This window comes from Coffea arabica, chromosome 6c (genome assembly GCF_036785885.1).
Source record: "Coffea arabica cultivar ET-39 chromosome 6c, Coffea Arabica ET-39 HiFi, whole genome shotgun sequence".
In the NCBI taxonomy this organism is placed as follows: domain Eukaryota; kingdom Viridiplantae; phylum Streptophyta; class Magnoliopsida; order Gentianales; family Rubiaceae; genus Coffea; species Coffea arabica.
The window spans coordinates 11,102,768-11,116,330 of NC_092320.1; the positions used below are offsets into that span (position 1 = coordinate 11,102,768).

A 13,563-nucleotide genomic window follows, 5' to 3' on the forward strand; every position below is an offset into this window, starting at 1 on the left:
GGTTTAGGGATTTAAGTGTCACATTTTATAGGTTCAGGAACTTAAGTGGGAGGTATTTATAAGTTTAGGGACTTAAGTGTCCCATTTTGAAGTTTAGGGATTGAAGTGAATAATCGTCCAAAGTTTGGGAGGATAAAGTAGTATTAACCCCTTCTTTTGATCGTAGGTGGGAATAGCTCTTCTGCATCATCTAAAATAAATACGTGTGCTTGGATGGTAGATTATGCGTGTGCGTGCGTTGACGATACAAGTAAATAAAATTTGATAAATAATTCATATTTTCAACAAACAGAAAAACGGTTTCCCGTGGATTTAGTGTCCAAAAGATCCAATGATTTTGAGCTGATTAATTATACGAGATAGTACTTCCCATGAACATGAATTACCTTTTTTTTTGGGTTAAGATTTTAGGAGGAAGACCTATAAGTTCTCAGTCGACAAAAAGAAATAATAACACCATAAATTGTTGAAATTATGGAACCATGAAATGAAGGATCGGAATAGCTACCGGTCATCTAACGTGTACAAAAGCAAGAAGGGATGGCGAAACTCCTTTATATATGGGACTATCCAAGAAATTTGAAATTTCCTGTTTGATCAACTTTGCCTTTAAAACCAAACCTAATGCAGAACCACATTTTGATGCAACTACTAGGAATATGCAGATGATTTTGGAATATGAGGTCAATGTGGCACTTCTAATTCTAGAGAAACGATTGGACCATGCCTTGTGATGCATCTTGATGTGAAGATAAGTGAGATTGGACATTTTTTATTTGTGTGGCTTGTACACCTGAATTTCTTCGTACCATAATATTCACGAAGCTCAGGATGCCTTTGTACCACACGTAACTAGGATGTTTTTGTGGCAAGGTTCTGATAAAACATCTGTCCATCCGCAGAAGAGAACGATTAGATCACATCAAATTGAGTTTTCAGGCGGAGAACATCCAACATTTGTTGTTTCTAACTAAAAACCGATAGGAACCTTCAAAATTGTTGCACCGCTGCATCAAAAATGGAACAAAGTAAAAGGATAATTCACTAGGATAACTGGCTTTAGAACATCTTAAGTAAGATCGTCCAAAATATTCCTCCCAGATTCATTAAATAATTTTTTCTATCTTTCACTTTTAAAATAGTAAATTTACGTCTCTTACAAAATCAAATTGATAAATTTGATCCTTATTCAGATTTTCGATCATTTTTTACTTTGAATCCATCATGTAACCCACACATGATTATTTTTTTAGAAGCATAAAGGCTAGATTTCATTTGTAGTCAAATGATTTAATTCATGTTTATTTTTGCCTCTACAAAAAGTAGGCTTTGATCTAAAGTATATTAATTTTTCTCCTAAAAAAAGTGGGATATGAACTAATCTAGATTCATTTTTGCCACTAAAAAAAATAAAGATATGATCTTTTTGTATATAAAATATAATTGTATTTGGGTCATGTGATTATTTTAAACTAAAAAATGGTTGAAAAGTTTGGTATCACTAAATTTTATTAATTAAATTTATAAGAGGCATAAAATTAACATCTCAAAAGTAAGGAATGAAAAATTTTATTTAATAAAATATGATGACGATTTAATCGATATTTTTTACATCGTATCAGCAGACGCTCAACAAGACAACGGCGCTAAAAGCCTAAAACAGACCAATTCTAGCATTCATTCAAGGGATAATTTCAGAAGCCCCCCCTGAGATTTCATGAAATATCACCTAGCTTCCTTGAGGTTTTCAAAATCTCACTTAGCACCCCTCAAATTGATATTTTGGTAACATTGTCACCCTTCTAACCAAAAGTAATATTAAAAAATTCATGTTTGAGGAGAGAGATTATTTTAGTGCCTTTAATACCCTTAGCCTATAGAAAAATGAACATTTTATAAACCAAGGAAAAAAAGTACTAAATTGGAACCGTCTTAAAAATGAGGAGATGAAAATTAATAAGATTTTATGTTACAGCCAATAGTCATTTCTATAGTAGAGAGAGACAGTAAAAGCAAATATTTTTTTAAACCATTTCTATAAATAAAACCCTCCATAGCATTGAAGGCAATTAACATGTAAAAAGCATACATTTGAGCCAAAAAAACTCAGCAATAGATGAAATTCAACTTCAATATCATACAGAGAATATACTAAAAATAGACAGACTTTTTTATGGGTATGAAATATGAAAATTTTATTATAAAAAACTCAGAATTTGAAAAACTGCAGTTCGGAGTTTTAGTTACTTTATTTCTCTTGCGCTCTACATGAATAGGAACAAATAACTAAATAAATAAATAAAGCTGTGAAACACAAAAAAAGGGGAAAAAAAGAACCTGCAGTTATTTTTCTCCAAATGCGCTGAATATTTCATTGATTAAATCCTATATTTCATTGACATTTAGAGAAAGAAAAATAAGTTTAGAAAATTTAAATATGAGGGTATTATTGACAATTCATCACCTTTGATATTAGCATATGGCCCTACTATCACTTTAAGGGTGCTAAGTGAGATTTTAAAAAGTTCAAGGGAGCTAGGTGATATTTCATGAAACCTCAGGCGAGGTTTCTGAAATTATCCCTTCATTCAATCATCACTCTTTGACCCTTCAAACTTTTGACAAGCCGTCTAAGCTTCTGGGAAAGATTTTGCAGAGCGAAACTTTCATACAGTTATGGATTTTATCAGTGGCTTCACCACAATTTCAAGCTTCCTCATAGCTTGTATACTAGCTATAGGACTCCAACTTTCCTTCTTCTCACCAATCTCACCGGACATGCTAGAATTTCCTGCAATTTCTTCAAGTCTTGTTCTATCTAACAGCAAATTACAGGTAGAAACCTTCATCTCATCTGTTTATATAATATATATATATTTCCCACTTGGCTAGTGAAAATTATGCTTACAACTTTCTCTTCCCCTCCCCACTTCCTCCCCTGGGCCAAAAAAAAAAAAAATTGTAACTGGCAGGATGCAGAGAAACTTGGAGAAGGACTTCTGGTGAAACCAGAAGATGTTACCATAGACGAAATGGGAGTTCTGTATACAGCCACAAGAGATGGTTGGATAAAAAGATTGCACAAAAATGGATCCTGGGAAAATTGGCAGTGGATTAACAGCGACCAATTACTCGGAATCACAACAGCAGCAGCTGGCGGAATCATTGTATGCGACTGTGAGAAGGTACAACACTCATCAGTGCATTTGAAACTGGAAACTTTGCCCCTCTACAACTACATGGATAACTGCATCACATTCTTTTTATGTTCAGGGCCTGCTGTGGTTTACGGAAGATGGAGTAACAAATCTTGCGTCCCATGTTAATGGTGTCAAAATAAGGTATGATTACAGGCCATTACTTGTAAGTCCAGAATTTCCTCTTACAACTAAAATATAAGCTCCGTCGTGTTGAGCAAAATTAAGTGATCATGGGGCTTGTACAGATGTAAATCCGTTTGTCTTATACAACTTTGCAAGTAGTTACGCATTCTTTCATCACTTGTGCCTTCTGATCCTTATGACTGACTGCTAAATGTTAAATGTGGTAAAACCATGAGAGGAACAGTTTCACCAATACTAACAAAAGTAGTTGTGTATTCTATTAATCTGCGATATTCTTGGTTTTCTTTCTTTTCTTTGGATTTTCTCTTTCTTTCTTGCCGACAATTATATTGGAACATGGTGGATCAGGTTTGCAGATGATGTGATCGAAGCATCAGATGGAAGCGTATACTTCAGTGTGGCAAGCACTAAATTTGGGTTCCATGATTGGTACCTTGACTTGATGGAGGCAAAACCTCATGGCCAACTTCTGAGATACGACCCTGCATTGAATGAAACATCAGTTTTGCTAGGTGACCTATACTTTGCAAACGGTGTTGCGCTCTCCCCCAACCAAGATTATCTGATCGTCTGTGAAACGTGGAAGTAAGTGTTTTTTGTTCAATGTCCCATTCCTCCCCCGCCCCCCACCAAAAAACCCACCTGGGAGGTGGGGTGTGGGCTTAGAACATCATCGACTTGAATGCAAGAATGAAAATCAAGTTTAGTTTTAATATACTAGCCATTTTGCTGTTTTTTTTTTTTTAAAAAAAAAAACTTGCCATTTTGCTAATAGCCCGGTGGCTGAATTCTTGCAGCAGAGTGCAGGTTTGCAAGAGGTTGGAGCTCGTCTTGGCACTCCCTCCCCCTTGCCAACTATTGAATAAAAAAGAAAAATTTGAACAAGAATAAGAGGAAATAAATTGTGATCAGTCCTATGCCCTTTAAACCTGTACATGCGTTTGATGGATTTAGTAAGAAAGAGTATATTCAAGTCTTGATAACAACCAAAACACTCTGACTAAGCGACATGTTTCAGCCAGACAATCACTAAGTGGCTGGTATGATTAATAAAGTGTCTTAAGAATTATTTGGAGCACGAACTCTGCAAGTGATCATGATTAGACTAAACCAATTCAATTCAAATTACAATTACTTTGATTTTTTGGCTAAACAATGTGATAACACGTCACAAGCATCAGATGACGTCCCTGTTTATTTGTCTTCTGTACCAGATTTAGGTGCCTCAAGTACTGGCTGACTGAGGAAAAGAGAGGAGTAAAAGAGGTTTTCATTGACAATCTTCCTGGAGGACCAGACAACATTAATCTGGCTCCAGATGGCACGTTCTGGATTGCACTTCTTGAGGTATCTAACACAACTAATCAATTAAACACCTCTACTCACTTATCAACCCAAAAAAAAAAATTTTTTTTTGCTTGTTCTTGGCTGGACATAATAATTGTTAATGGTGAAGCTCATCTGTTTTCGGCTTTCTACCATTCATTAAAGATTTATATCTGCTGCAGTTAGTGCCGAGCAGGCTGCAATATCTGCACGGTTCCAAACTGTTAAAAAAGTTGCTAGCGACTTTTCCAAGGTCGATGATCCAAGTCCATGGCGTATACGAGAAAGCAATGGTAGCTAATGTGGGCAGTGATGGCAAGATAATCAAGATTTTAGACGACCCGACTGGAAAGACTATGTCTTTTGTGACATCTGCACTTGAATTTGAGGGTCATCTATACTTGGGAAGTCTAAATTCCGACTTCATAGGAAAATTGCCTTTATGAATATGGCATATAGTATACATACCCAAGGTAATTCCTGTTGTGTTGTAATAGAGTAAGCAGTTCTTCTGTGTATGGTACTTCATCCGGGAGCGTGAAATGGTTCAATTTTTATGGTTAAAAAGGACAAATTCATGGCAGCAACTTCACTATTGCGATTTGTGATGCTTCAACTATCAAAGTTCATGCATAAAAATCCTTCCACTCTTCCTCCAAACCTCCAGAGGTAAGACAGGGCATAAACGTTGATTAATCTCGCAACACAATTGAAAATATTTGAGGTATTCGACAGGTCACACTCAATGATGGGGTGGTAGTTTAGAGCTCGTAAATATGCTCATCAAAACAATCTAAAGATTGCAATTAGACACCCTTTTCTCAGATCACCAACTTGCAATTGCCAATCTCCGTTGTTGCTGCAGGTGTAACATGTTAGCAAGCTATACTTCTAGAAAAGGAAGCTTTTGCAGATTTATATTATAACGTGCCAATTTCAAAGTTCTTCGCCATATTTTTAAGCCTCTCTAATCTCAGAACTTCAGTCTTCATTGCTTCAATGCTTTGACTGCACATGTTCACATTATCCATACCTTCTGCATATCAGAGATTTATAAACAGACGGAAGTCCAGATTTGATAAGTTCAAGGACTTCTCTACGTCCATCCCCAAATTTTCCATCAATATCACATCTACACTAAAAAAATCTTGAAATTGTATGACACTAGCAATCGTCATTTTTAGGGGTCCTTTGGAATTATGATGCTTATTAAAATTTTAAAAAGCCCTTCACTTACCAGAGTTTTCAACTAAAGCACTTACTTAGTGCTAATAAGTGCTTATGTGTGTTTGTTTCGGTAAGTGCTTCTGTGTTATGTGTGATTTTAAATTTTTGAAATATAGTTACCTCATTGTTGAGTTTATAATATACGATAAAATGATTGAATTTTATATATATATTTTTTAAAAAATAAAGGACAGTCTAAAACCATAAAATTTTAACTTTTACTAAAAGTGCTCTTAACGCCAAAAACTCTGCTCCTAAAATTATGGGATGATGGTCACCAAACGGATATGGGGCAGGGACGGTCATCAGAAGGACTGTCTCTGGACAGTTCATGGTCAAGATTTGGCCAAAAAAAATGTACGGTCCAAATTTTATCTTGTATCTCGATTTTAAAAATATATGTGGGACTCATAAAATTTTGTTCTAAAGTTACACGTTGTTGAGAGTAAGTTACACCATGTGCAAACAAAGTTACACCGTGTGCAAAATGTACATAACTGCCAACAACTGTTCCTGCCCGTGGTCCGTCACGAAACACCTCAAAATTACTTTTATCATTTAAAAGTGTTTTTTTTTAAACAAAAGCAGAGCACCCCCCCCCCCCCCCCCAAACTGACTTTTAGTTTCTGCCTAAATGCCTTTGTTTATGAATACCTGTGGGAAGAAAGTCAAATTGAGAAAATCTTTCAAAACATCCCTCACATTTTGCAAAATAACTTTTTTCGATCCTCACTTTTAAAAGTGTATTTTTACGTCCCTTACAAATTCACATTAGTCAAATTTGGTCCCTACCTAGATTTTTGACTAGTTTTTTATTTGAATTCATCACGTGCCTTGCATGTGATCATTTTTAGGAATAAAATTATCAAATTAAAATTTAAATAATTCGATCTATAATTCCTTACATTTCACAAAATGAATTGTTTCGTCCCTCACATTTTACAAAATAAATTTTTAATCTCTCACATTTGACAAAAATGAATTTTTTCACCCCTCATTGACCATGTATATAAATAGTTTTTTTTTTAAACCCATGTATGTATCTATTTGATTTCACCTGAACAATACGAATAGCATATAATATATCTCTATGTGATTTCACCTAAACAGACTAATTGTAATTATATACATACTATTCAATAGATATATTCATGGCTATAAATCTAACAATTGTGTTTTAAAACCACACACACACATATATTTGATTATACCATGTGAATCTCTTCAATATTTGTAACATTTCTCTTTTTGTAATAATTCATTTATTGAGTTGTGTAATAAGGTCATCTAATTAATTGATCTTATTTTGAATTCTATAGTCATGTTAACAAATTACAGTTTATATCCGAAAGTTTTACTCGCCACAACAGTTGAATTTCTTACCTTATAATTGGTTTAAAATTTGAAAGTGTCAATCACTTACTTCTTTTTGTCATACTTTTCTTTTGTTTATTTTTTCTGTCCAAATTTAATTCGATATAAACACTTGATCATGTTTAGCATTAACTGTCTTCTTTATTTTCAATTTTCGAGTAAAGGAAAATGAACATGAGTGATAAACTAATAATTTTTTTAAACTCTTATATATATCTATTTAATTTCACCTAAACAGTATATTCTGATAAAATCAATTAGAAATATATTACATGCTATTCGTATTATTCAGGTGAAATCAAATAGATATATATATATATATATGAGTTTAAAAAAAAAGTTGTTCGTACACATGATCAATAAGGGATGAAAAAATTTATTTTGTAAAATACGAAGAATGAAAAAATTCATTTTGTGAAATGTGAGGGACAAAAAAGGTTATTTTATGAAATGTAAGGGATAATTGATCGAATTATGTAAATTTTGATTTGACAATTTTACCCTTAAAAAATGATCACGTACAAGGTACGTGGTGGATTCCAACAAAAAACTAGTCAGAAATTTAGATAGGGACTAAATTTGATCAATGTGAATTTGTAAAGGACGTAAAAGTATACTTTTAAAAGTGATGGATGAAAAAGTCATTTTATAAAATGTGAGAGACGTTTTAAACGATTTTTTCTGTATATTTTTTAAAAAATAAAGGACAGTCTAAAACCATAAAATTTTAACTTTTACTAAAAGTGCTCTTAACGCCAAAAACTCTGCTCTTAAAATTATGGGATGATGGTTAGGGATGGCAATGGGGCGGGGGTGGGGCGAGGGACACCTCCCCCAACCCCCGCCCGTTGCATTTTAATTCCCCCCGCCCCCGCCCTCGGCTTCCCCCGCCCCGCCCCGTTTCCCACCGGCGGGAGAAGTACTAAAATTAAATTACATTAAATTTTATTATATAATTTCATTATAATTAAATTTGAGCAAATAATCAAGTACTAAAATATTAACACATCACCAAATTATTATTCATGATAACTTCACTATTGAAACTCATAAAAATAATTAAACAAGGTTATTTGAATGCAATCTAATATGATAAAACAAATATAACTAAAATAATCAAGTTTTCACTTTTGATACAAATACAATCAATAAATTATTATTGTATTTTTTTTAGAAAAAAGTGTTATTGTATTAAGTGTAGTTAGGAATTTAACATAAATGTATTAATAAATTTAGTATAAATAATTAATAATTTTTATTAATAGGCATGTATAATTAGTAATATAATTAAAAATATCATTATATATATAATTATATACATATATATATATATATAGTTTTTCAAACGGGTGGCGGGACGGGGGTTGAGGCTGGGGAGTATACCCCCGCCCCCCGTCCCGTTTCTAAACGGGGGGAAAATATTCCCCTCGTCCCCGCCCCAACCCCCGCCCCAATGACCCCTCGCGGGTGTCCGCCCCCGTTGCTATCCCTAATGATGGTCACCAAACGGATATGGGGCAGGGACGGTCATTAGAAGGACTGTATCTAGACAGTTCACGGTTAAGATTTGACCAAAAAAAATTATACGGTCCAAATTTCATCTTGTATCTCGATTTTAAAAACATTTGTGAGACCCATAAAATTTTGTTCTAAAGTTACACGTTGTTGAGAGTAATTTACACCATGTGCAAACAAAGTTACGCCGTGTGCAAAATGTACATAACTGCTAGCAACCGTTCCTGCCCGTGGTCCGTCACGAAACACCTCAAAATTACTTTTATCATTTAAAAGTGTTTATTTTTTATTTAACAAAAACAGAGCACCCCCCAAACTGACTTTTAGTTTCTGCCTAAATGCCTTTGTTTATGAATACCTGTGGGAAGAAAGTCAAATGATATTTCGATTAGCAAACGGAGATTACAATTCGGCTAGTACAGATGTTGGAAAAAACAACACAATGCAGAATAAAATTCAATTTTTGATGTAGTTTCTTTTGAACGAAAGTGAATTAAAGGATACATTAGTCTCTCTAAGAAAGTGAGGCAAAGGATAAATTAGCCTCATTCCCGTAAATACTGCTACCCTACGCTTCCGGGTTTCAAACGCGGTTCAGGTCCAATAAAAACCTCCCCAATCTCATAAACTAAACTTCAAAACACTTTTTAAGTTCTCCATCCATTCTCATGTACATCTTTAAAGAGTAGAAAAATCTACACAAAGTTTAATTAATTCATAAAGAGAAAAGATAATCGTGTGAAGAAGAAAACAACAAAATGCTGATTAACGCTCTGTTAAAAGAAAATTGCTAGATTAGAAAATTAAACATAATTTTAGAGAATTAACCCCAATAAACTTGCCATTGCCTAGCGTACCAAGCTGTTTTTCTCTTCTTAGGCCAGCAATTTAATGAGACTTCTTAAACTGAGCCATAACGTACCATCAGAACATCTATATCTATATGTATTGCAGAAGGGGTTTTTAGCAGAGACCCTCTCAATGACTTCCAAACTTTTCATTTTTTTTTCTAGATTTTTGTATTTATTGTAAGGAAAAATCGTTCAAAACGTCTCTTACATTTTGTAAAATGACTTTTTTCGTTCTTCACTTTTAAAAGTGTAATTTTACGTCCCTTACAAATTCATATTGGTCAAATTTGGTCCCTACCTAGATTTCCGACTAATTTTAGTTGGAATTCATCACGTGCCTTGCAGGTGATTATTTTTAGGGGTAAAATTGTCAAATCAAAATTCACATAATCAATCTATAATCTCTTACATTTCACAAAATAAATTGTTTCGTCCCTCATATTCACAAAATAAATTTTTCATCCCTCATATTTCACAAAGTGAATTTTTTCATCTCTCATTGACCATGTATACAAATATTTTTTTTAAATTCATGTATATATATATTTGATTTCACCTGAACAATATGAATAGTATGTAATATATCTCTATTTTATTTCACTTAAATAGACTAATTGTAGTTGTGTATATGCTATTCAATAGATATATACATGAGTGTAAATCTAATAATTTTTTTAAAACCCATATATATTTATATTTGATTTCACCATGTAAATTTATTTAATATATGCAACCTTTTCTATTTTGGTAATAATTCATTTATTAAGTTGTATAATAAGACCATCTAATTAATCAATATTAATTCGAATTTTATAGTCATGCTAATAAATTAAAATTTAAATCTGAAATTTTTATTCGCCATCTTTAAGACCAATAGTTGAATTTCTTACCTTATGATTATCTTAAAATTTAAAAGTGTCAATCACTTACTTTATTTTGTCATACTTTTCCTTTGTTTATTTTTCTATCCAAATTTAATTCGATATAAATCCTTGATAATGTTTAGAATTAAATATCTTTTTTTGTTTTCAATTTTTGAGTAAAAGGAATGAACATGAGTAAAAAACTAATAATTTTTTTAAACCCCTATATATATCTATTTTAATTTCACTTGAACAGTACGTTCAGGTGAAATAAAATAGAGATATATTATATGTTATTCATATTGTTCAAGTGAAATCAAATAACTATATATTAAATGTAAAAAAAAGTTAGTTATTCGTACACATGATCAATGAGGAATGAAAAATTTTATTTTTTAAAATATGAGGGATGAAAAAAATTTATTTTGTGAAATGTGATGGACGAAATAATTCATTTTGTGAAATGTGAGAGACTATGGATCGGATTATGTAAACTTTGATTTGACAATTTTACCCTTCAAAATTGATTACAAGCAAGGCACATGGTGGATTCTGATTAAAAACTAGTTAGAAACCTAGATAGGGACCAAATTTAACCAATGTGAATTTGTAAGGGACGTAAAAGTATACTTTTAAAAGTGAGGGACGCAAAAATTATTTTGTAAAATGTGATGGATGTTTTGAACGATTTTTCCTTATTTTAATACATAAAAAGTAGTGGGTTATAACCAACCCTATCATCAGTCAAATTTAAAATTTAAAACTTTCCCATAATCTATTTCATAAACCGTTTATAATTTATTTTTTATATTTTAAGTTCTTTTTACTCCTTAATTAAAGACAAATGCTTATTTACATATTATTTTAATACAATTTTAATTCGGAAACATACAACATGATCAAGAAATAATAGAACCAATTAGAACTAGATTTTGAATCCAAAAAAAAAAAAAATAGGCTTATATGCCACTCACACGTTGCCGTAACTTGCAACGCCAATTAGGACTGTTTAGCGTTTTTTTTTGTAAGTAGTTAGGACACTGTAAAGTTTATTTAAGTAAATTTTGACTCATCGGTGATTTGAGTATCAACTTATTGAATATACTACAAATCCTATAATATCAGTCTACTATAAAAAATAATATTTTACTAGCATGTGATATTTGCATACGAAATTTTAGAGGTAAACCAAATACTTTTACTTATACTCTATATAATTTGAATAGTTTTTTAACGAATATAACCATACTATGCATGATCATCATTTTGTATAATTGAAACTAGCAAATTGTATATCAATCACAATTTAGATTTTGCTCGATACTTGCGCAGTTGGTGAGTTCTATCAGTAATACTACATCAAACTTTTAATGTTATTTCATACTCTTATCAACATGTATTTAAAAAAATTGTAGGTTTGAAAATGATACATGTGCTCGAAAGTTAATTACGTGGTTGAGATCAAGTAATTTTACAATATCACAACCATTGTTGATAGCAAATTCAAAGAGAATATAGATATCCGAATATACAATCATGCATATGATAAACTTGCTCTATTTAATTTAATTATTGCACAAATTTTTTAAATTTATAATCATAACATATACCTTCTTTCATTCTTACTAGATTAAATATTTTCGAATACTTGCTTACATTCAGAGCATTAACATAGAAAACATGTTCTATGAGCTATGCAAAAATTGTGGACAACTATGTGAAGGTCATTTTTAAAAAATAATGTGTATGCATTGTAATGACGTGGTCGACATTATTGTTAGGTAATTAATTTCATATACATTTAATTTCAACAAATTTTCTGTATTGTATATAACATTTTATTTGTCAAACAGGTACAATATTAACATACAAATCAAAGATTCCAGTGGTAACATGCATCTTAATCTACAGGACAGACATGCACGATTTGTATTTGGTTGTGATGCTTTTTATTTTGAGAATTACAAAGGAAGATAGAATTTTTTGATATATGTTTATTTTTTATAATGCTATTTATAAACTATGTAAAAACAATACACTAATTTTGAATTTCGCACGTACTTAATTCTCAGGACAATGATGATAGGTTGTTCAACCAACGAATCAATTCATGCAAAAATCGTGCATTTTCATTTGTAGTACGCATTTCACAAAATTTAACACAATTAATTAAATCACCAATTTTGGCTTTCATACTAAATGTTGATTGGTGTGAAGAGTGTTCACACTTTCATTCAAGATTATCAAATCGAATACATAATATTTGTAAGTATTTCATTTTAACAACATTTAATTACATTCATTTTTATTCATATATCATTCATTTTCTAATATAAATTTCTATTATTTTTTCATAATATATCTTCCGAAAAAAGGTAATTTTTGAATAATATACACATTCTATCATATTTCAAACTATTGTTAGATAGATATTATATTTTAATTGTATTGGTACAATTTTTTAATCTTTTTTAATTCACCCTTTTATTTTTATTTTTTTCAATAATGTCAGTACCGTGCGTAGCACAGGTATTTACACTAGTGTATATATAAATGTAATGTACCTTCAGCTACAAAGTCATTCTTACAAAAAAAAAAAAAAAAAAAAAAGTGGCCATGCCCCAGATACAAAAATACAGTACCATTTTTACCTGAGAAAAACTCAACTCCCTACACATAGTGGTTTATTGCAACCTTCAATTTCCACGGTCTTGTCAGGTCTCAATCTCCAATACTTTCTGCAACATACAGTGCCCCAATTTTCTATTCTTATTTTTAAGGATAATATCAGAAACCTCCCTTGAGGTTTCTCTTAATATCACTTGACACCGATGAGGTTTTAGAATTATTACTTACTTTCCCTTAGTAATTATGAAAAGACTATATTAACCCTTACTTGATGCATAATTCACATTTCAAATAAATGGAGCTCAAAAATTTTTAAAAAAAAAAGAAATGAAAGTTACTTTCTTCTCTTTTTATTTTCTCCATCACTCTCTCTTACTCATTTTTTGAATGACTATACAATATTTTATTTATAAATTATAATAAATTGAATTTTAT

General features: G+C 31.7%; 1 protein-coding gene across 1 annotated transcript; it reads left to right on the plus strand.

Annotated features, from left to right (window-relative positions):
- The first annotated feature begins 2,593 nt into the window (after nt 1-2,593).
- LOC113693967 (protein STRICTOSIDINE SYNTHASE-LIKE 4) lies at nt 2,594-5,257 on the plus strand. Its single transcript, XM_027212776.2, has 6 exons — nt 2,594-2,835; nt 2,973-3,185; nt 3,274-3,341; nt 3,693-3,929; nt 4,559-4,691; nt 4,853-5,257. Exons 1-6 carry the CDS (start codon nt 2,677-2,679, stop codon nt 5,114-5,116), a joined length of 1,074 nt encoding a protein of 357 aa, XP_027068577.1. The 5' UTR covers nt 2,594-2,676; the 3' UTR covers nt 5,117-5,257.
- The last annotated feature ends 8,306 nt before the right edge of the window (nt 5,258-13,563 follow it).